The sequence below is a fragment of the Oncorhynchus keta genome, chromosome 11, assembly GCF_023373465.1.
Source record: "Oncorhynchus keta strain PuntledgeMale-10-30-2019 chromosome 11, Oket_V2, whole genome shotgun sequence".
Classification (NCBI taxonomy): Eukaryota; Metazoa; Chordata; class Actinopteri; order Salmoniformes; family Salmonidae; genus Oncorhynchus; species Oncorhynchus keta.
The window spans coordinates 15,041,863-15,065,971 of record NC_068431.1 but is presented as its reverse complement, the minus strand read 5'-3'; the positions used below and the strand labels follow the sequence as shown (position 1 = coordinate 15,065,971).

The 24,109-nt window shown below is 45.3% G+C and overlaps 1 protein-coding gene across 1 annotated transcript in view; it reads right to left on the bottom strand.

Annotated features, from left to right (window-relative positions):
• The window catches only part of LOC118390642 (serine/threonine-protein kinase 32A-like), a 124,794-nt gene that overhangs the window by 79,413 nt on the left and 21,272 nt on the right, over window positions 1-24,109 (bottom strand). Inside the window, exon 5 of the mRNA XM_052529491.1 lies at window positions 9,572-9,745. Within this exon, the coding sequence (XP_052385451.1) occupies window positions 9,572-9,745 (174 nt within the window). The remainder of the gene's footprint in view (window positions 1-9,571; window positions 9,746-24,109) is intronic.

The following is a 24,109-nucleotide window of genomic DNA, read 5'->3' as shown; positions in this document are numbered from 1 at the left end:
TGATAGAGATGTGAGTTTGAGCAGCAGAGAGGTAATGGGTCTGGGCTCTGGGTGAAGCCAAGCCAGGGACACAGAGAGCCCTGATAGAGATGTGAGTTTGAGCAGCAGAGAGGTAATGTGTCTGGGCTCTGGGTGAAGCCAAGCCAGGGACACAGAGCCCTGATAGAGATGTGAGTTTGAGCAGCAGAGAGGTAATGTGTCTGGGCTCTGGGTGAAGCCAAGCCAGGGACACAGAGAGCCCTGATAGAGATGTGAGTTTGAGCAGCAGAGAGGTAATGGGTCTGGGCTCTGGGTGAAGCCTAGCCAGGGACACAGAGAGCCCTGATAGAGATGTGAGTTTGAGCAGCAGAGAGATAATGTGTCTGGGCTCTGGGTGAAGCCAAGCCAGGGACACAGAGAGCCCTGATAGAGCTGTGAGTTTGAGCAGCAGAGAGGTAATGTGTCTGGGCTCTGGGTGAAGCCAAGCTAGGGACACAGAGCCCTGATAGAGCTGTGAGTTTGAGCAGCAGAGAGATACTGTGTCTGGGCTCTGGGTGTTGCTGAAGCCAAGCCAAGCTAGGGACACAGAGAGCCCTGATAGAGATGTGCGGAGATTGATGATGAAACAGCACATTTGGAGAAACAATGTCTGGTCAGTGGCACATCATACAGGGAACCAGAAAGACATACTGTGCCAGTTTGAGGCTGTGCTTTGCAGAGCACCTCCAAGCTGAACAAAGCTTAGCTGGGCTGAGTTGAGCAGCTGAAAAATCCAGCTCTCATCAGAGTGTAAAGGAAAGATCTGCACTCACAAAAACCAAACCAGGGTGAAAGACAGCGACACAGCTCTCCAAGAGCATCAGATCAACAGATCCACATGATGCAACAGGCGTAGAAAAATGACAACAAAATGATTTGGAGAGATTCAGAGAACAGATACACACTCCCCCCGTGTGAATACCTCCCTGGTGAGATCAGCCAACGGTGTTGGAAATAAACATGAGAGAACAGCTGTGGCTTACTATGCTTCATTTGATAGCAATCTGAATAAACATAGAGCCAGCCTTGAAAGACATTCTACATGGAATGACTTCCAAAAGAGATAGTGAGACTGAACTCAAATGTGATTATGCATTCAGTGCTGTTGCCTTTAAGTGCAGGATTGAGGCTTCACAATCACATTTGTACCTCTGACTGTATCTTTCCTCTAAACATAGCCTGGATGTGTCTGTAGCTTCAGTGTGAGAGCCAGAGGGCATCGCTGCAGCTCGTCTGCCTCTGTGTAAAGCAGGAGGCGGCTCTTTCTCTCCCAGAGCTCAGAGCACAGCCTTGTTCATAGCCATGCTCTACTTTCACAGTGCTGTAGTCTGTTGAAAGGAGAGGAGCACTGCAACACCGTATAACCGTGGCTAATAATTCAAATTGAGAACATAAAAACAATAGGTAACTCCAGTCTCTGTGACAGCAGTCTCTGTGACAGCAGTCTCTGTGGCAGCAGTCTCTGTGGCAGCAGTCTCTGTGGCACTTCTGTTTTTAGTTTAAAACCAAGCAAACATCTAACCTTATTCCAGACGCAATATGATGTCTGATGTCAAAACAGTTCATCACATTCTGAGAACCGTATATTTACTGAGCTCCAGAAGAAGAACAAAAGGCTAGTTAGTTACTGTCTTAGTCTGAAGCAATGGACAACCGGGTGCATATTCCAAAATCTGTCAAATGCTATTTTATCTCACCTAAGGACATAATCTGTCATCTTTGTGCAACACACACCGACACCAAGCATCTACTCTACATCTCCACACTATAGTTAGTTATGGGAGACTGAGGTTTCATCATATGCTGTAGACCACTACTCAACAACCCAACAGGAAGAAATTAGAAATCCTATTGATAAGTTAAAATCATTTGGTTACAAAGGCTGCCTTTACACAGGCAGCCCAATTCTGATATTTTTTCCACTCATTGGTCTTTTGACCAATCACATCAGATCTTTCCACATCAGATCTTTTCAGAGCTGATCTGATTGGTCAAATGACCACTTAGTGAAGAAAATCTCAGAATTGGTCTGCCTGTGTAAACACAACCTAAGTGAACTGAGAAACACCTGAAGGGAGCTCACATAATGTGTTTCTCAGTTCACTTATTGTAGGTTGCGTTGACACAGGTAGACCAATTCTGAGATTTTTTTTTCACTAAGTGGTCTTTTGACTAATCACTGTTGATCAAAGTGCAGAAGCTACAGAAATGAGTGAGTCAATAACACCACAGCTCCACCACTTCCCTTCCTACAGGTGCTGGCCTGTGGTGATAATGCTTCCGGCTTCAGTCACATCTATACTGTTCCCCACGTCCACCCTTTTTAATACCACTTGCTTGTCTTCCCCTGTGATTCCAACCATCTAAAATAAGCTGCTGTGGGGACTGGGGAGTGAGTCAATAACAGCACAGCTCTACCACTTCCCTTCTCACACCTCACACATCCAATCCCTTTTTCCACTTGTGTTGTTTGGAGGGGATCGTCTCTGAAGATGCCACTAATTGAGATGCGTCTTAGTGTTAGTAATTGAAAACCCCATGAGAAGGTACTGACAAAACAGGCCTTGTTGCTTTGTTACCCTGATGGCAATAGAGGCCCAGTACTCCCTATATCTATTGTGAAATGGTAAAACCGGTCTTGGGGTAATTCATATTATTCTGTAGGTAAATCTGTGACACTCCATTTAGTATGATATATTACAGTATGTTTGGTTACATAATGAATAGAATAGCGGTTGTAGAATATCATATGAATTATAGGACTTCTAGTATCATGTATCTTACTTGGTCGTACAATAGCATACGAATTGGATGATGGTCCTTATCTTGGTGGATGTATAGTATTATACGTCTTTCTCTGAGACCAGGTTGCTTATTGCGCAGTAACAACAAAGGAGAATTATGGGGAGAATTTACATTGCCGTTTAGGGAAACTATAATGACAAAAGTTAGGAGAATTTATGTAGCAGGTTAAATGAAATGGGTTAAATTTAGGATACGGGTTAGCTGAAATGCTAGTTGTCACCAACAAGACTCAAACACGCAACTTTTTGATTGCTAGAAGGTCAGGATTACGCATACCCATCCTCCTCGACCAACCTCCCTACTTTCGCAGGGATGGGCAACTTTGAAGGGGATGGGGCCACCTTCCGAGCAAAACATTTTAGTGGCCTACTTCTTGACAGCAGAGAGAAAAAAATTGAAGTTTTGGAGTTAATTTCCTGTAATTCCACACATTTTGTCATAGAGCATTGAGATAATACTGCAGTATCAAAGTGTCATGCCTTGGTCATTGTATTTTGTGTTTTCGTTATATATTTGGTCAGGCCAGGGTGTGACATGGGTTTATGTTATTGTATTTTCGTATTGGTGTTTGTAGTATTTGGGATCGCGGCTGATTAGGGGTGTTGTATAGGCTTGGCTGCCTGAGGCGGTTCTCAATCAGAGTCAGGTGATTCTCGTTGTCTCTGATTGGGAACCGTATTTAGGTAGCCTGGTTTCGCTTTGTATTTCGTGGGTGATTGTTCCTGTCTCAGTGTAGTGTTCACCAGATAGGCTGTATTTAGGTTTCACGTTCCGTTTGTTGTTTTTGTATTTTTGTATCGTTATTTCATGTGTCACTTTTTCTATTAAAGTCATGAGTAACCACTACGCTGCATTTCGGTCCAACTCTCTTTTGACAAACGAAGAACGCCGTTACAGAATCACCCACCACACACGGACCGAGCAGCGTGTTAACAGGCAGCGACAGCTTGAACAGCGAAGGGAGGACGTTATGGACAGCAGAGGCATGGAGTATACGACGTGGGAAGAAATCGACAGGTGGGCGGCCGACCCAGAGAGAGTGCAGGAGCCCGCCTGGGAATCGCTGGAGCAGTGCGAAGAGGGCTATAGGCGAATGGAGTCGAAAAGAAAGACACGGCGGCGCAGAGCGAAAACCAAAAGTCACCCCCAAATATTTATTGGGGGAGGGCTCGGAGAGAGAGTGGCTGAGTCATGAGTCAGACCTGAGCCAACTCTCCCTGTTGATCGTGAAGAGCAGTTGCAGTGGGAGAGGCTGCACCACTTGGAGAATTGGACATGGGAGGAAGAACTGGACGGAAAAGGACCCTGGGCTCAGCCTGGTGAATATCGCCGCCCCAAGGAGGAAATAGAGGCGGCTAAAGCGGAGAGGCGCTGGTATGAGGAGGCAGCACGGCGACGCAGTTGGAAGCCCGAAAAGCAGCCCCTAAAAAATATTGGGGGGGGGGCTTAATGGGAGTATGGCTATGCCATGTAGGAGACCTGCGCAAACTCCCTGTGCTTACCGGTGGGCTAGAGAGACCGGGCAGACACCGTGTTATGCTATGGAGCGCACGGTGTCTCCAGTGCGGGTGCAGAGCCCGGTGCGGTTCATACCAGCCCTTCGTGTTGGCCGGGCTAGAGTGGGCATCGAGCCAGGTAAGGTTGGGCAGGCTCGGTGCTCAAGAGCTCCAGTGCACCTGCACGGTCCGGTCTATCCAGAGCCACCTCCACACACCAGTCCTCCGGTAGCAGCTCCCCGCACCAGGCTTCCTGTGCGTGTCCTCGATCCTGTAGCACCAGTTCCAGCACCACGCACCAGGCCGTCAGTGCACCTCGCCTGTTCAGCACAGCCAGAGCCTTCCTTCCCTCCTGCGCTACTGGAGTCTCCTGTCTGTTCAGCGCTATCAGAGCCTTCCTTCCCTCCTGCGTTGTCGGAGTCTCCCGCCTGTTCAGCGCTATCAGAGCCTTCCTCTACAGCGCTGCCGGAGCCTCCTGCCTGTTCGGAGCAGCCTGAGCTGCCAGTCTGCAGGGAGCTGTCAGTCTGCAAGGTGCTGTCAGTCTGCATGAAGCAACCAGAGCTGTCAGCCTGCATGGAGCAGTCAAAGCTGTCAGTCTGTTCGAAGCATCCAGAGCTGTCAGTCTGCATGAAGCAGCCAGAGCTGTCAGTCTGCAAAGAGCTGTCAGTCTGCAAAGAGCTGCCAGTCTGCAAGGAGCTGTCAGCCTGCATGGAGCTGCCAGAGCTGTCAGTCTGCAAAGAGCTGTCAGTCTGCAAAGAGCTGCCAGTCTGCAGGGTGCTGTCAGCCTGCATGGAGCAGTCAGAGCTGTCAGTCTGCATGATGCAGCCAGAGCTGTCAGTCTGCATGGAGCAGTCAAAGCTGTCAGTCTGTTCGAAGCAGCCAGAGCTGTCAGTCTGCATGAAGCAGCCAGAGCTGTCAGTCTGCAAAGAGCTGTCGGTCTGCAAAGAGCTGCCAGTCTGCAAGGAGCTGTCAGTCTGCATAGAGCAGCTAGATCCGCCAGTCAGCCATGATCTTCTAGATCTGCCAGTCAACCAGATTCTTCTAGATCTGCCAGTCAACCAGTCTCTTCCAGATCTGCCAGTCAACCAGTCTCTTCCAGATCTGCCAGTCAACCAGTCTCTTCCAGATCTGCCAGTCAACCAGTCTCTTCCAGATCTGCCAGTCAACCAGTCTCTTCCAGATCTGCTAGTCAACCAGAATCTTCCAGATCCGCCAGCCAGCCAGGATCTACCGGAGCCTACTACCTGAGCTTCATCGCAGTACTGGGCTTCCTCTCAGTACTGGGCTTCCTCTCAGTACTGGGCTTTCTCTCAGTACTGGGCTTCCCCTCAGTTCCGGGCTGCCCCTCAGTTCCGGGCTGCCCCTCAGTTCCGGGCTGCCCCTCAGTCTCGAGCTGTGTTTTCGTTATATATTTGGTCAGGCCAGGGTGTGACATGGGTTTATGTTATTGTATTTTCATATTGTTTGGTAACAACAAAGGAGAATTATGGGGAGAATTTACATTGCCGTTTAGGGAAACTATAATGACAAGAGTTAGGATAATTTATGTAGCAGGTTAAGTGAAATGGGTTAAATTTAGGATACGGGTTAGCTGAAATGCTAGTTGTCACCAACGAGACTCAAACACGCAACAAAGCAAGTTTGCCCTAAAGCTAAACACTTTGACATGGGGCAGAGAAAATATTTAATAATTGTATAATTCATTTCATGCAATTCTACTCACATTGCCATGGGACGGAGAGAAAAATGTGCAGTTTCAATAGGCCATTTCCTGTAATTCTGCACATTATGCCAAAAGGTGGAGAGAAATGTTTGCAATTTTATAACAAATTTCATGCAATTCTCGTCACATGGGATGACGCTGGAAGGACGAAGCAGGTACGGGGAGTCAAACATTTAATATGGAACGGACATGGAACGAGACAGGAACAGCGTCAGCACAAGGGTAACAAAGACAAAAAAACAATTAATGCTGCAGTGGGGAACAGAGCAGGGAACTGACAAATATAGGGGAGGAAATAAACAGGTAATGAGTGAGTCCAGGTGAGTCAAATATCGCTGATGCGTGTGACAAGGGAAGGCAGGTGTGCTCAGTGGATGGAAGGAGTGCGTGATGCAGGGCAACCTGGCGCCCTCAAGTGCCAGGAGGGAAGAGCAGAAGCAGATGTAACAGTATCCCCCCCGCTTGGGGCACCACCCGGCGTCCCACCCTGGCGAACCGGCCGAGACATGGGCGCTGGGAAAGCCGGTTGGGGCATGGGAGCCTAACAAACCGGCAGGAGCGTGAGAGCCTGGCGAGCCGACTGGGGCATGGAAGCCAGACAATTCAACTGAGGCAAGACGCCTGTCGATCCTGCTGAAGCGAGGGAGCCCGATGATCCGGTGGAGAGTGAGTTGGGATGGGAAGCCGCCGAGCCAACCGAGGCAAGGAAACCTCTCGAGCCAGCCAGGGCGTAAAAGCCTGACGGGCTTAGGCTCCCCCGGTTCCATCGGCGGCCGGTTTGTTGGGCTCCCATGCTCCAACCGGTTTGCCCAGTGCCCATGTCTCGGCCGGTTTGTTGGGCTCCCATCGTCCAACCGGTTTGCCCAGCGCCCATGTCTCGGCCGGTTTGTTGGGCTCCCATGCTCTAACCGGTTTGCCCAGCGCCCATGTCTCGGCCGGTTTGTTGGGCTCCCATGCTCTAACCGGTTTGCCCAGCGCCCATGTCTCGGCCGGTTTGTTGGGCTCCCATGCTCCAACCGGTTTGCCCAGCGCCCATGTCTCGGCCGGTTCGCCAGGGTGGGACGCCGGCTGGCACCCCAAGAGGGGGGGAGGGGGTGGGTACTGTCACGTCTGCTCCCGCTCTTCCCCCCTGCATCACGCACCCCTGCCATCTATTACGCACACCTGCCTTCCCTCATCACGCGCATCAGCAATTGTGGACTCACCTGGACTCATTCATCACCTGTTTATTTCCTCCCCTATATTTGTCAGTTCCCTGCTCTGTTCCCTGCTGCTGCTGCATTAATTGTTTTTTGTTTGTGTTACCTGTTTGCTGTTTCCATGTCCATTATTTATTACGTTTGACTCCCCGTACCTGCTTCGTCTCTCCAGCATCATCCGCGTGACAATACTACTCCTTTTGCTGGCCGCTAGACTAAATTACCAATATAAACCAATCTAGCTGACATGGGCTAATTGGCTAACCGTCAGTGACTGACATAACAAGAGAAAAACTGCTAATGCACAACCAAATGTTAAAATTGCACCTTGTCTATTCTACTATTCTAACTCTCAAAAGTAAGCTGAGACCCCGACTTAGTTCCCTTTTTTGGAAATTGATCCGCGTTGGCTGCCAGTTGCCCATCCCTGGTAACTAGTAACTAGACTATACCATTAGTAGGGGTTATATGTCTTGAAGGTGCTCAGAAATACATAAAATATGTTTTGTTTGGCTCTGAGGACAGGCTGTATCAGTGTGTGATTGAAATGTCGTCATCAACATTGTCATTATGAATCATCAGTCATGACTCATAGGATTCTTTATACTGGATAGAGATTCTGCTCAAGGCCAGGGTATCATCAGCAGATACATGCACAAACACACACACACACACCCACACGCACACTCCAACAACACACACTGAATATGTGCACCCACTCAGAGTGCTACAGTGAGCACACAGCCTCCAATCAAATTATCTATTCAATTTACATACAGATGAGATGAACATTTGAATACCAGCCTCTTCCTTTCCCTGTAATAAATGCAGATTGAAAGGGGTTGATTTAATCTAAACATCTCCCAAACACCTGCTGATCTATGGGGATGTTTTTTAGTTGGAATCGAATGACAGAAATGTAAAATATTCCCATTGAATCGATTAATGAGGAATGTATTGAGAAATGACAAATCTGATCTACAGGTAACTGCCAAAATAAAGGAAACACTTGAGTAAATGAGGGATACAAAGTATATTGAAAGCAGCTGCTTCCACACGTGTGGTTTCTAAGTTAATTAAGAAATTAAGATCCCATCATGCATAAAAAAATGCCCAGTTGCCCACTATTTTGGCTACCATGGGTAGAAGAAGAGATCTCAGTGACTTTGAAAGAGGTGTCTCAAATGTGCATTGTGGGTTTAAAGGGTGTGTGTGTGTGTCACTGGAGGTAGGTGGCACTTTAATTAGGGAGGACTGGCACTAGGGAATGGCTGGAGGTTAATAAGTGGAAAGGTATCAACAACATCAAACACGTGGATGCAATTCCATTCGCTCTTTTCCAGCCATTAATATGAGCCGTCGTCCCCTCAGCAGCCTCAACTGGTGTGTGTGTATGTCTCAGTCACCAGATCTCAACCCAACTGAACACTTATGGGAGTCAGCATTTTCCACCTCCATCAACAAAACACCAAATGATGGAATTTCTTATGGAACAATGGTGTCCCATCCTTCCAGTAGAGTTCAAGACACTTGTAGAATCTATGCCAAGGCTCATTGAAGCTGTTCAGGTGGCTCGTGGTGGCCCAACTCCCTATTAAGACACTATGTTGGTGTTTCCTTTATTTGGTCAGTTACCTGTATTTGCTCACAGCGGTTTCAGCATGTATAGATAGAAAAGCAGTAAGTCCTCCTACTAAATGATGTAATTTGTCATCCTGCATGTAATTAATTAGCACTCTGGAACCCTGAAGCCTCCCATTTGTCCAGGTCTGAAAAGGCCTTTCTCTATGATTACCATGCTGTTGCTCTGCACAGAGGTGGAGGGCGATCATGCAACCTGAGGAAGGTCTCCGCCTGGCATGTGTGTGGCGTGTTACGTGTATCTTAACTTATCATCAAGTCAACCCCTCTCTCTCTCCAGGCTGATCTGATCTGTGTGTGGTGGCTCACACCAAAGTACTATCAAAGGTCTTTCAGGTCAGTCCAATTTGTCACAATGAATGACAGGATAGTCAAATTCTTTGACAGTTACGTAAAAGAATTTGAGTGATGCTTTTGGGTGGTAGCCATCTCTGTATGTTGGCTTGTTGACACTGGATGTCTGAAGATTTGGCATGGCAGCACATACTTGTGTGCATTCCAACGTTGAATAAGGTGTCTATGTTTCTGGGCCTATAGATAGAGTTTGAACATTGAAGGGACATTGGAGGAGAGTACGACCTCTAAGGGCTGTGGCAACTGTGAGTACCGGTCAGCTTTGATCTGACTCTCTTAGCTGTGGATGATAATGACGTGATGATGAAGATGAGGGTGGTTTCTCTCTCACTCACCTGTGGATGATGCGTTTGCTACGGAGGTAGCCCAGCGCCAGGGCGATCTCACAGATGTACAGCTTGACAGTGTTCTCTGAGAAGTGAACATTCTGCTGGAGGTGATAGCGTAGGTCTCCTCCCAGCAACAGGTCCACTACCATGAACATGTCCTCCTCGTCTTGGAATGAGTACCTACAGGAGAGGAGGGGGAGGGGTGGGAGGTGGTGGAGGGCATGGATAAGGAAAAAGTGGAGGAGGAGGGAGAGGGGGAGGTGGTTGAGAAGTAAGAGGTGGAGGAGGAGGTTGTGGAGGAGGAGGGGAGGGAGAGGGGGAGGTTAAAAGGATGTGGAGGAGGAGGTTGTGGAGGCGGAGGAGGACGGGGAGGGGGAGGAGGTTAAAAAGGGTGTGGAGGAGGAGGAGGTGAAGTAAGAAATGGAAGTTGTGGAGGAGGAGGTGGTGAAAGACAAAAGAAGAAGAACATTTTCAGCCTATGACACAGCATTATATTTATCCAACACAATTACCTTGGTTGCCAATATCCAAGAGGTGAAGGATTTCTATTCACATTCAGTGCGAGGCTTGTAATGAAAGAGGAGAGTGAAAGTATCTCAGTCAACCATCACAAAGGTCTTCAAGGCTCACAGATGGCAAAAGAATATCGCTTATGAAACATAAGGTGCTGGCGGGCTTACACCACTCATTATTCTAGGCACAAATTAATTCCCAGAAAAGGCAAGTCATTAGTGGCTAGCGATGGAAACACTACTTCAACACACTCTGGTTGGACCGTTCCATCCAAAGTAAAAGGTCAGGTGTGTCTGAGCCCATCCATCCATCCATCCATCCTTCCACCCACCCATCCACCATCCATGTTTCCACCGACCCACACATCAGCACCTAGCCCATTCCACTATTCTCCATTGATGTTACATGACGCGACTCCCACTGGGATCTGTACTTTCTAATGAGTCTATGGCAAACTATTTCCCTCAAGCCTTCTCTTGCTTACTTAGCCTTGAGCATTCCTCCAAGAAAATATGGCGGCAGTGTATGTGATGAGACAAAAAAGTTTGTGCACAAAGGGTCAATGCAGATAGTCTGTGTTGTTATTGTTGTTAACTATTTAACTAACTATTTAGCAGTCTTATGGATTTGGGTAGAAGCTGTTCAGGGTCAGAATTATGACATGGCTTGTCAGCCTCCAGAGGGGGAAGAGGCATTGTCGTGTTTTCGATGATCAGGCCTACCACTGTCGTGTTGTCGGCAAACTTAATGACGGTATCATAGTTGTATGCGGCCATGCAGTCGTGGGTGAACAGAGAGTACTGGAGGTGACTAAGCACACACTCCTGAGGTGCCCCTGTATGGAGGGTCAGCGTAACAGATGTGTTGTTGCCTACCCTCACCCTCACCGCCAATAGGCCGTTTGGTTCTAGAGAAGTTTCCTACCTAAAGGTTCTGAGTTCAGTGCAGTCATTTACGTCAGCAATCCATACATTCTATTGTTACATGTCAAAGAAAGTGAAAGGTGTATTTGTGCATCCATCCCTTCGCTTTCTCCATGAATAAGACCAATCATGGGCTGGCATTCAACTAAACAGTAGTATGGTTGTCTGCGGACGACCTTCCTCCCCCAAGGCCCCACTTCAATTAACGGGAGGTGGTGCTTTATCCTGTGAATGGGGATTAATTGAACAGACTCCAGCGTGTCTACATACGGCTCAGTTGATGCTGAGGCAACTTGAAGCATAATTCACTTTAGGGCCGTAGAGGGTATCTGTGAACCCCCTGGCCAACCCTTAGTGCAGGATGGAAGGGGGTTTGCTGCAGTTGAAGGACAACATGTCAATGACTTCAGAGCCAAAGAGGGTATCTGAGAACCCCCTAGCCAACCCTTAGTGCAGGATGGAAAGGGGCTTGCTTCTCTCAGAATGTCAATGACTTCAGAGCCAGAGAGGGTATCTGTAAAAACCAAAACTTCCCACCCTAATTGATTTGATTTGATTTAAGTGCAGCACGGAGGGGGGTTTGCTTCCTTCCGAGAAAAGTCACCTCCCTGTCCTCTCCAGAGGCTCAGGTAGAATCACTTTGTCGGTGTCTGGTCTGTCATAGTTTTGTATAGACATTACAGAGCTGCAGATTGGCTGTCTGACATCATTCCCTCAGGGGGCACTGCTATAGTGTATTTCTACTCTAAGATGCATAGATTTTTGAAAGAAAGGCTCTGCGATAAGCCAGCGAAGCCTTGTGCCTTGTGGGAAAGGAAGGGTTGTAAATTCAGCAGAGAGCATCATAAAAATCTGCACAACAGAGCAGATTAATGGCCGCCTCTCCTGACAAACATATTTCTAGAAACGAGAAAAGGAAAGAAGGTGCCGCCCACTAATCAGTGTATGATGCGTCTGAATGGCCAGGAGAGTCCTGTGCCCCATATATCACACAGACAGACAGAGGAGAATAAGTTAGGCCCAAAGACAACAGTGTCACAGTGGGGGTGGGGCCTCTGCAAATCTGCAGTCTTTAAAACTTCAAGAGATCCATTGTGAGATGTAAAAGTACCTCTGAAGAGACAGTCTAGTATGTTGGGGAGCTATTGGATAGTTGACTGAGCAAACGAGGGAAGCCAAAGCGCCTGAGATGAGATCAAACACATGTAACATCACATTAACATCACATCTACTCTCTCTCTCTCACCGACAGCTAGTCATAAGACTCCACAGGTCTTCCCATGGGTGACTGTAGGCAAGAGTGGACTAGTTCAACATGTTGGACAAAGGTCTGAGAATGCCCCTGCCCTGCTGAAGATTACAAAGAAACAAAACCATGTGGCAGAATAATCACATTGATGTCTTCTTGTCAATTTTTCAAATGACCCGCAGAGAAGCAGACTATGATGGAACCACAGAAGTGATTGCCACACATTCTGAGGAGTTACATCTCTTTGGAATGACTAAGATGTGTTTATAAGGAGCTGCCAGTCAGATCTAAGAACAGATCTAACTCTCTCTGTAGTGCTGTGCAGTTTTCTCTCTCTCTCTCTCTCTCTCTCTCTCTCTCTCTCTCTCTCTCTCTCTCTCTCTCTCTCTCTCTCTCTCTCTCTCTCTCTCTCTCTCTCTCTCTCTCAATTCAATTCAATTCAAGGGCTTTATTGGCATGGGAAACATGTGTTAACATTGCAAGTGAGGTAGATAATATATAAAGTGAAATAAACAATAGAAATTAACAGTAGACATCACACATACATCTCTCTCTCTCTCTCTCTCTCTCTCTCTCTCTCTCTCTCTCTCTCTCTCTCTCTCTCTCTCTCTCTCTCTCTCTCAATTCAATTCAATTCAAGGGCTTTATTGGCATGGGAAACATGTGTTAACATTGCCAAAGCAAGTGAGGTAGACAACATACAAAGTGAATATATAAAGTGAAAAACAACAAAAATGAACAGTAAACATTACACATACAACAGTTTCAAAACAGTAAAGACATTACAAATGTCATATTATATATATATATATACATATATACATATATATATATATACATATATATATATATATACATATACATATATATATATATACATACATATATATATACATATATACACAATGTACAAATAATTAAAGGACACAAGATAAAATAAATAAGCATAAATATGGGTTGTATTTACAATGGTGTTTGTTCTTCACTGGTTGCCCTTTTCTCGTGGCAACAGGTCACAAATCTTGCTGCTGTGATGGCACACTGTGGAATTTCACCCAGTAGGTATGGGAGTTTTTCAAAATTGGATATGTTTTCGAATTCTTTGTGGATCTGTGTGATCTGGGGAAATATGTCTCTCTAATATGGTCATACATTGGGCAGGAGGTTAGGAAGTGCAGCTCAGTTTCCACCTCATTTTGTGGGCAGTGAGCACATAGCCTGTCTTCTCTTGAGAGCCATGTCTGCCTACGGCGGCCTTTCTCAATAGCAAGGCTATGCTCACTGAGTCTGTACATAGTCAAAGCTTTCCTTAATTTTGGGTCAGTCACAGTGGTCAGGTATTCTGCCGCTGTGTACTCTCTGTGTAGGGCCAAATAGCATTCTAGTTTGCTCTGTTTTTTGTTAATTCTTTCCAATGTGTTAAGTAATTATCTTTTTGTTTTCTCATGATTTGGTTGGGTCTAATTGTGCTGTTGTCCTGGGGCTCTGTAGGGTGTGTTTGTGTTTGTGAACAGAGCCCCAGGACCAGTTTGCTTAGGGGACTCTTCTCCAGGTTCATCTCTCTGTTTGTGATGGCTTTGTTATGGAAGGTTTGTGAATCGCTTCCTTTTAGGTGGTTGTAGAATTTAATGGCTCTTTTCTGGATTTTGATAATTAGTGGGTATCGGCCTAATTCTGCTCTGCATGCATTATTTGGTGTTTTACGTTGTACACGGAGGATATTTTTGCAGAATTCTGCGTGCAGAGTCTCAATTTGGTGTTTGTCCCATTTTGTGAAGTCTTGGTTGGTGAGCGGACCCCAGACCTCACAACCATAAAGGGCAATGGGCTCTATGACTGATTCAAGTATTTTTAGCCAAATCCTAATTGGTATGTTGAAATTGATGTTTCTTTTGATGGCATAGAATGCCCTTCTTGCCTTGTCTCTCAGATCGTTCACACCTTTGTGGAAGTTACCTGTGGCGCTGATGTTTAGGCCAAGGTATGTATAGTTTTTGTGTGCTCTAGGGCAACAGTGTCGAGATGGAATTTGTATTTGTGGTCCTGGTGACTCGACCTTTTTGGAACACCATTATTTTGGTCTTACTGAGATTTACTGTCAGGGCCCAGGTCTGACAGAATCTGTGCATAAGATCTAGGTGCTGCTGTAGGCCCTCCTTGGTTGGTGACAGAAGCACCAGATCATCAGCAAACAGCAGACATTTGACTTCGGATTCTAGCAGGGGAGGCCGGGTGCTGCAGACTTTTCTAGTGCCCGCGCCAGTTCGTTGATATATATGTTGAAGAGGGTGGGGCTTAAGCTGCATCCCTGTCTAACCCCACGACCCTGTGTGAAGAAATGTGTGTGTTTTTGCCAATTTTAACCGCACACTTGTTGTTTGTGTACATGGATTTTATAATGTCATATGTTTTACCCCCAACACCACTTTCCATCAGTTTGTATAGCAGACCCTCATGCCAAATTGAGTCGAAGGCTTTTTGAAATCAACAAAGCATGAGAAGACTTTGCCTTTGTTTTGGTTTGTTTGGTTGTCAATTAAGGTGTGCAGGGTGAATACATGGTCTGTTGTACGGTAATTTGGTAAAAGCCAATTTGACATTTGCTCAGTACATTGTTTTCATTGAGGAAATGTACGAGTCTGCTGTTAATAATAATGCAGAGGATTTTCCCAAGGTTACTGTTGACACATATTCCACGGTAGTTATTGGGGTCAAATTTGTCTCCACTTTTGTGGATTGGGGTGATCAGTCCTTGGTTCCAAATATTGGGGAAGATGCCAGAGCTAAGTATGATGTTAAAGAGTTTTAGTATAGCCAGTTGGAATTTGTTGTCTGTATATTTGATCATTTCATTGAGGATACCATCGACACCACAGGCCTTTTTTGGGTTGGAGGGTTTTTATTTTGTCCTGTAACTCATTCAATGTAATTGGAGAATCCAGTGGGTTCTGGTAGTCTTTAATAGTTGATTCTAAGATCTGTAGTTGATCATGTATATGTTTTTGCTCTTTGTTCTTTGTTATAGAACCAAAAAGATTGGAGAAGTGGTTTACCCAGACATCTCCATTTTGGATAGATAATTCTTCGTGTTGTTGTTTGTTTAGTGTTTTCCAATTTTCCCAGAAGTGGTTAGAGTCTATGGATTCTTCAATTGCATTGAGCTGATTTCTGACATGCTGTTCCTTCTTTTTCCGTAGTGTGTTTCTGTATTGTTTTAGTGATTCACCATAGTGAAGGCGTAGACTCAGGTTTTCCGGGTCTCTATGTTTTTGGTTGGACAGGTTTCTCAATTTCTTTCTTAGATTTTTGCATTCCTCATCAAACCATTTGTCATTATTGTTAATTTTCTTCGGTTTTCTATTTGAGATTTTTAGATTTGATAGGGAAGCTGAGAGGTCAAATATACTGTTAAGATTTTCTACTGCCAAGTTTACACCTTCACTATTACAGTGGAACGTTTTACCCAGGAAATTGTCTAAAAGGGATTGAATTTGTTGTTGCCTAATTGTTTTTGGTAGGTTTCAAACTGCATTCCTTCCACCTATAGCATTTCTTAATGTTACTCAGTTCCTTTGGCTTTGATGCCTCGTGGTTGAGTATTGCTCTGTTTAAGTAGACTGTGATTTTGCTGTGGTCTGATAGGGTGTTAGTGGACTGACTGTGAACGCTCTGAGAGATTCTGGGTTGAGGTCAGTGATAAAGTAGTCTACAGTACTACTGCCAAGAGATGAGCTATAGGTGTATCTACCATAGGAGTCCCCTCGAAGCCTACCGTTGACTATCTCTCTCTCTCTCTGTGAGCTGAGCACTTTCTGATGCTGGGTAAATACCTCCTGTCTCAGCGGAGTCTGCTGAAGTGAGAGAGTCTGGTAGCTGTCACAAGAATTTACCCAAGAAGAGGGATTAATTGCCCCGTTTTTTTCAGCAGGAGAAATAGCTGGTTATTTTCCTTATATTGTGAAAAGTTTTTTCTTTCATAGTGACGTGACCCAGCCAGCCTCCCCAGGGGAAGCCAGTCAGAATATTCATGAATGAACGGGTTGGTTTAGCTGTAGCAGCTTGTAGCAGGAGGGAGGGCAGTTCCTACAGGGAATCGATAGTGAACACAAGAGTCCTTACTAGTAGAAATTCTGCTTCCTTTGCTTCACTGATGGATTCTTCTTCTTGCTCCCACAGGCCACTACATCAATGTGGGACGGTCATGAAACCTGAGCAGTATAGGCTCTGATGAGAGGGGTTATTCTGTCCTCTAAGCAAACACATGCTGTAAGTTCATGATAACCACCTTTCACTCTTGAACACATACGCACACACACACACACACACACACACACACACACACACACACACACACACACACACACACACACACACACACACACACACACACACACACACACACACACACACACACACACACACGCACACACACACACACACACACTCAATCAATCAATCATCCCAGTCTGCTGTTCCCACATGCTTCAAGAGGGCCACCATTGTTCCTGGCCCCAAGAAAGCTAAGGTAACTGAGCTAAACGACTACCACTCACTTCCGTCATCATGAAGTTCTTTCAGGGACTTGTCAAGGACCATATCACGTCCACAGACGACGCAATCGAAACCAGACTGCCCTAACCCATCTGGACAAGAGGAATAACTATGTGAGAATGCTGTTCATCGACTAAAGCTCAGCATTTAAAGTACCCTCCAAACTCGTCATCAAGCTCGAGACCCTGGGTCTCGACCCCGCCCTGTGCAACTGGGTACTGGACTTCCTGACGGGCCGCCCCCAGGTGGTGAGGGTAGGTAACAACATCTCCACCCCGCTGATCCTCAACACTGGGGCCCCACAATGGTGCGTTCACAGCCCTCTCCTGTACTCCCTGTTCACCCACGACTGCGTGGCCATGCACGCCTCCAACTCAATCATCAAGTTGTGGACGACACTACAGTGGTAGGCTTGATTACCAACAACGACAAGACAGCCTACAGGGAGGAGGTGAGGGCCCTCGGAGGGTGGTGTCAGGAAAATAACCTCACACTCAACGTCAACAGAACAAAGGAGATGATTGTGGACTTCAGGAAACAGCAGAGGGAGCAGCCCCCTATCCACATCGACGGGACAGTAGTGGAGAGGGTAGTAAGTTTTAAGTTCCTCGGCGTACACATCACAGACAAACTGAATTGGTCCACCCACACAGACAGCATCGTGAAGAAGGCGCAGCAGCGCCTCTTCAACCTCAGGAGGCTGAAGAAATTCGGCTTGTCACCAAAAGCACTCACAAACTTCTACAGATGCACAATCGAGAGCATCCTGTCTCCTCCTGGTACGGCAACTGCTCCGCCCACAACCGTAAGGCTCTCCAGAGGGTAGTAAGGTCTGCACTCTATACCATCTACTGCATCTTGCCTATGCCGTTCTGTACCATCACTCATTCATATATCTTTATGTACATATTCTTTAACCCTTTACCCTTGTGTGTATAAGGTAGTGGTTGTGGAATTGCTAGGTTAGATTACTCGTTGGTTATTACTGCATTGTCGGAACTAGAAGCACAAGCATTTCGCTACACTCGCATTAACATCTGCTAACCATGTGTATGTGACAAATACAATATGATTTGATTTGACACACACACACACACACACACACACACACACACACACACACACACACACACACACACACACACACACACACACACACACACACACACACACACACACACACACAATAATAATATTTTTTAGCGCTTTTACACACACACACGTGCATACATTCACGTACACAACCCATACACAAGCGCCATGCTCTACCAACTGAGCTACACCACACACACACACACACACACACCCTCCACAAAACTGAATAACAATCACTATCTCAAGCCCTAGCTGTCTGTGATTACTGAACAGTGTCAGGGTTATACAATGAACCTGTTAACTCAGTAAAACACATCTCCATCCCAATTAGACTGAAATAGTCTGGGCTCATCTGAGATGTGGTAATGGCATTTCGCTTCTGGGTCATTCACTAACGATCAACAAGTTGGAGAAAAACAAATTCTGCCCCCGACTCACACCATGCATGCTACATTTCTACAGTTGGGTACGTGATGATTGCTTATTGTTATTTATTGAGGCCAAAATGGCAGAAGGCCATTGCGGAAACGTACTCATACATATTCAAAGATACTTGAGTTCTTAGACTATAGAGTCTTAACGAGCCATACAAGTGGCAGATAAAACGATAGTTTATATGAGGACAAGTGACTGTTTCTGCAGCATATTATCTATATATAAAAATGTATGAATATTGATGCATACAGATGTAGGTTCTTAATTTGAGCCAGTTTGCTACAGAGGGAAAATAATCCTGCAGGAACAGGAATTGTGAATGATTTATGTGGATTATAATTACAGCCAGAACACAAATATCCCGAAAGCCAATTTTCTCTTGTAAGCTGTTAAAGCTGATTTAATACTTATGACAGTGATATTTTATGTGATTACGATTCGACACGGACCCGCCCGGACCTGAGTGATAGTACAGTTTTTCTCAATTGCTAAAACACTAAAACCCATTTGCTGAAAAAATTCTCAGTTGTCTGGACTCATTTAGCTAATTATGCAGTCTGTTGTCAATGCCTTAAACCATTTCACATGGTAAAACACCATTTGCAGATCTCACTTAGACTTTTCAGCAAAACTCTAAACACATTCTCATTCTCAAAACACAATCTGCACTATAATGCACATGTCATCCATACTGGTAAACACAAGTGGCAACAATCAAATACAAATAAAGAAGACATGTCATTGATTGAACACACCTGTTTCATATGATGTGACACAACCAATATAAGCCAGTTCAGAGAGCAAACAGGTTGTTGAAGGAGACAGTCTGAGAATGGATAGGAGAAACAATGTGAGAGGACGAGGACGAGTGCGTATGCGAGGTGGGCGACGAGGAGGAAGAGGAGGAGGAGGGCAAGAAAGAGGAAGAGGAGGACGAAGAGGAAGAGGAAGACAAAGAGTGGAAATATCTGATGAACTTCGAGCAACAGTTATAGACCATGTTCTTGTCCATGGACTGACAATGAGGGAAGCAGGACTTAGAGTGCAACCCAATTTGAGACGATTTTCTGTGTCCACCATAGTAAGGACATTCAGAGAAGAGAACAGGTACAGGATACTACTGTATTTTTGCAATTGCAAATTTACTGTACTACACTATATGCAGCTGTTTCAATAGACATTTGTAAAGTTAATCACTGTATTGTACTGAATGAATATGTTTTGTAACTGCACAACTACTTTTTGTAGAATTGCAAGGCTGCCACATGCAGGTGGAAGGACAGCTATATTCACTCGGGAGCAAGAGGCCGTTATAGTTGGCAGGGTCCTTCAAGATAATGCAATACGACTCAGAGAAATCCAGGAAAAGAATTGCATACAGAACAAGAAAAAGAGAGAGAGAGAGAGAGAGAGAGAGAGAGAGAGAGAGAGAGAGAGAGAGAGAGAGAGAGAGAGAGAGAGAGAGAATTGGTAAATTACATTGAAATGTTTCCATTAGAGTTCTAGTGCGTGAGGCAACCATTTTGTTATTTGTCAGGAATGCCTTGAAAAGGGGGAAAAAAACATGATCATTTTTTTAGTACTTTAGTATCCCCATCAGGCACTCACTGCCACCTGGTTATTATCTTCAACCAGCCTGGGATTCTGATTTGTTTTCTTGGCATGGACGCTCCCTTCCCAGGTCAGTTCATTCTGCCTCACATGCAGTTCAATGTAACCAGAAAATGCCCTTCAGGCCAATTTAGGACCAGAACATCTCACAGTAAGCTATTTGTGGGGTGGAATCACCTACGGAGAAAAGTAATGGACTTTGGACCAGAGGGTTCTAATTAATGTTTGTCCTGAAAAAGGGGTCTTTGATAACGCATATACAGTAGGTGCAGATATTGGTTTCTATATTAAAAAGGTAGCCCATAATGCACAACATGATTTCTATATTCTGTTACAGGACATTTATTATAATTAATCTTTAATTGATTCCCATATTGTGTCTATAATTGCTTCAAATCCAATTAAAATATTCCAACGGCATAATACTGGCTTACAATGTAGTGTACATACTATGACAGAGAATATACTTTGACAGAGAATACATGCCTTGAATCAATATCAGAAAGTCTATTAAATGGCTTATAGCTCTGCTCAACTTAAAGTCAACCCATTCCACTGTGCTGATTGAAATACCGGAACAAATTCAGGTACAAAATCATCCACTTACACAGTCAGACGCACACACGCACGGCGCACCCACACCCACTTACACACAACCAGAACTAAAGCATTCTCAGAAGTAGCTGACTAAAGCCTGGCGCTGCAGAACAGATGACTGACAGTTCCCATCAGCCAGAGGCTAATGCTCCCTCAGCTGCTGTCGACCGTCAGCCCTTGGGGTGAAATTACACCCCAGCCCGGCCCCATCCCAGCAGCCCCCGCTGAGGAGGCACAAGGTGTGAGGCATCATGGTCACGCCACTGCCTTATGGCTTAACACGCTTCACCTGAAGTTCACTGAGCTGCCTCCCCCTCAGCCATACCATCCCAGGTCTGTAACCTTCCACTAACTGAACCTGCCAGAAGTATGACATATCAGTGTCCTGTAACATAATGTGATGTTTGCAGGGAATGTGTGGACAGTGCTGTTATGTAGAGAGGCCAGGCCGTGGTGTGCAGTAAAGGGATTCTGGGTCGTGGATTACTGCCTGGGTCGTATGATATGCAAGGTACAGCAGATTGTTGACTAGAACCCACTGGGCAAAGTGGTTGAATCAAAGTTCTTTCCACGTCTTTTCAATCCCAAAATTGAATGTGATTAAGTTGAATCAAAGTGGAAAACTGATTGGATTTCATGAACATCAGGGAATTTCGTATTTTTTTCACCCAACATTTAACCTAAATCCAATGACATGGTGAAATGTTTTGTTAATTTCAAGTTGAATTTGCATTAGTTGACAACTCAATAAAATATCGATCAGAACTAGACGTTGAACTGATGTCTGTGCCCAGTGGAAAACTACATGTCATGTATGGCAGTAAGACTAATAATAGGTTTGTTTACTGCATGCAGGTGACCTTCCTGGTTAAGTAAAGGACATAGAGTGGAGAACCGTGTTTGACACATTAAGGCAACTACAAAATAAGCATGTCGAATGAAAGACGCAAGACACGTCACTACTTCACTGATGCCAATGAGCATTTTTGGCTAAACCCTTCATTCACTTCAATGCGTGGTTCATCTTCATTGTTGATTCAATGAAGGAATTCCTGATTTGTGATACACGCCACAGGATGTGCAGTGCAGTTAGAGAGAAAATTCACCTTCAATAACAACATCTCTTCCATCAGTGTCTCTGCTCCAGACAGTTTCAGTGACTGCAACAGCTCAGGAGTTAATCCAGCTCAGACAGCTTAATGATAATAACAATATATGCCATTTAGTAGAGTCTTTTATCTGAAGTGACTTACAGTCATGTAGGCTCATATTTTATGGGTGGCCCAGGAATCGAACCTGAGATCTTGGCGTTACGACTGATCCGTGTGAAGGAAACAATGAATGGGGCCATGTATCGTGAGATTTTGAGAGTAAACCTCCTTCCATCAGCAAGGGCATTGAAGATGAAACGTGGCTGGGTCTTTCAGCATGACAATGATCCCAAACACACCGCCCAAGGCAACAAAGGAGTGGCTTCGTAAGAAGCATTTCAAGGTCCTGGAGTGGCCTAGCCAGTTTCCAGATTTCAACCCCATAGAAAATCTTTGGAGGGAGTTGCCCAGCAGTCCGTGTTGCCCAGCAACAGCCCCAAAACATCACTGCTCTAGAGGAGATTTGCATGGAGGAATGGGCCAAAATACCAGCAACAGTGTGTGAAAACCTTGTGAAGACTTACAGAAAACGTTTGACCTCTTCCATTGCCAACAAAGTGTATCTAACAAAGTATTGAGATAAACTTTTGTTATTGACAAAATACTTATTTTCCACTATAATTTGCAAATAAATTCATAAAAAATCCTACAATATGATTTTCTGGATTTTTTTCTCTCATTTTGTCTGTCATAGTTGAAGTGTACCTATGATGAAAATTACAGGCCTCTCTCATCTTTTTAAGTGGGAGAACTTGTACAATTGGTGGCTGACTAAATACTTTTTTTGCCCCACTGTATATGGCCCCGTTATTTATCTTACAGTTCTGCCTCTTATCCGCTCGGCTTCCCTTATGCCATAGTTAGTACATATTCATTGTCATTAGAAACTACATTTGTTTAAGCAAGTCAGCCATATCAGCTAAGTTTTTTTTTAAAGGCAGTAAATGAGGCTGAATGAACTGTTTCTCTGACAGACAAGGCTCTGTTGATAGCCAGGTGTAGCTGTGGTAAGGTGTTGGGACCGCTGTCGGGACTCTGCAGTTGGGACAGCTATATTTAGGCCCTAACAGTTTGTGGGCATCGTTGGTCACCGTTATAGTGCAATTATGTGGAACTCTATTCCACATCAGGTAACTGTTTTATCTCCCATAGGGCGGCTCACCTTTGGCCCTCATCATTAGGGTTTGGCCGGGGTAGGCGGTCATTGTAAATACCAATTTGTTCTTAACTTACGTGCCTAGTTAAATAAAGGTTACGTTTAAAAAATGGATGCAAGCAGTAGAATCAGATTTAAAAAACAGATAAAAAAACATCTTATGGAACAGTGGAGGCTGTGAAGAGACACACACACACAGGTACAGATACACGCATACACACGCACACTCCAGAACACGTACTCTACACACACAGGTACAGATACACGCATACACACACACACTCCAGAACACGTACTCTACACACACAGGTACAGATACACGCATACACACGCACACTCCAGAACACGTACTCTACACACACAGGTACAGATACACGCATACACACGCACACTCCAGAACACGTACTCTACACACACAGGTACAGATACACGCATACACACGCACACTCCAGAACACGTACTCTACACACACAGGTACAGATACACGCATACACACACACACTCCAGAACACGTACTCTACACACACAGGTACAGATACACACATACACACGCACACTCCAGAACACGTACTCTACACACACATACAGATACATACACACGCACACTCCAGAACACGTACTCTACACACACAGGTACAGATACACGCATACACACGCACACACTCCAGAACACGTACTCTACACACACAGGTACAGATACACGCATACACACGCACACTCCAGAACACGTACTCTACACACACAGGTACAGATACACGCATACACACACACACACTCCAGAACACGTACTCTACACACACAGGTACAGATACACGCATACACACACACACTCCAGAACACGTACTCTACACACACAGGTACAGATACACGCATACACACGCACACTCCAGAACACGTACTCTACACACACAGGTACAGATACACGCATACACACGCACACTCCAGAACACGTACTCTACACACACAGGTACAGATACACGCATACACACGCACACTCCAGAACACGTACTCTACACACACAGGTACAGATACACACATACACACGCACACTCCAGAACACGTACTCTACACACACAGGTACAGATACACACATACACACGCACACTCCAGAACACGTACTCTACACACACAGGTACAGATACACGCATACACACGCACACTCCAGAACACGTACTCTACACACACAGGTACAGATACACGCATACACACGCACACTCCAGAACACGTACTCTACACACACAGGTACAGATACTCGCATACACA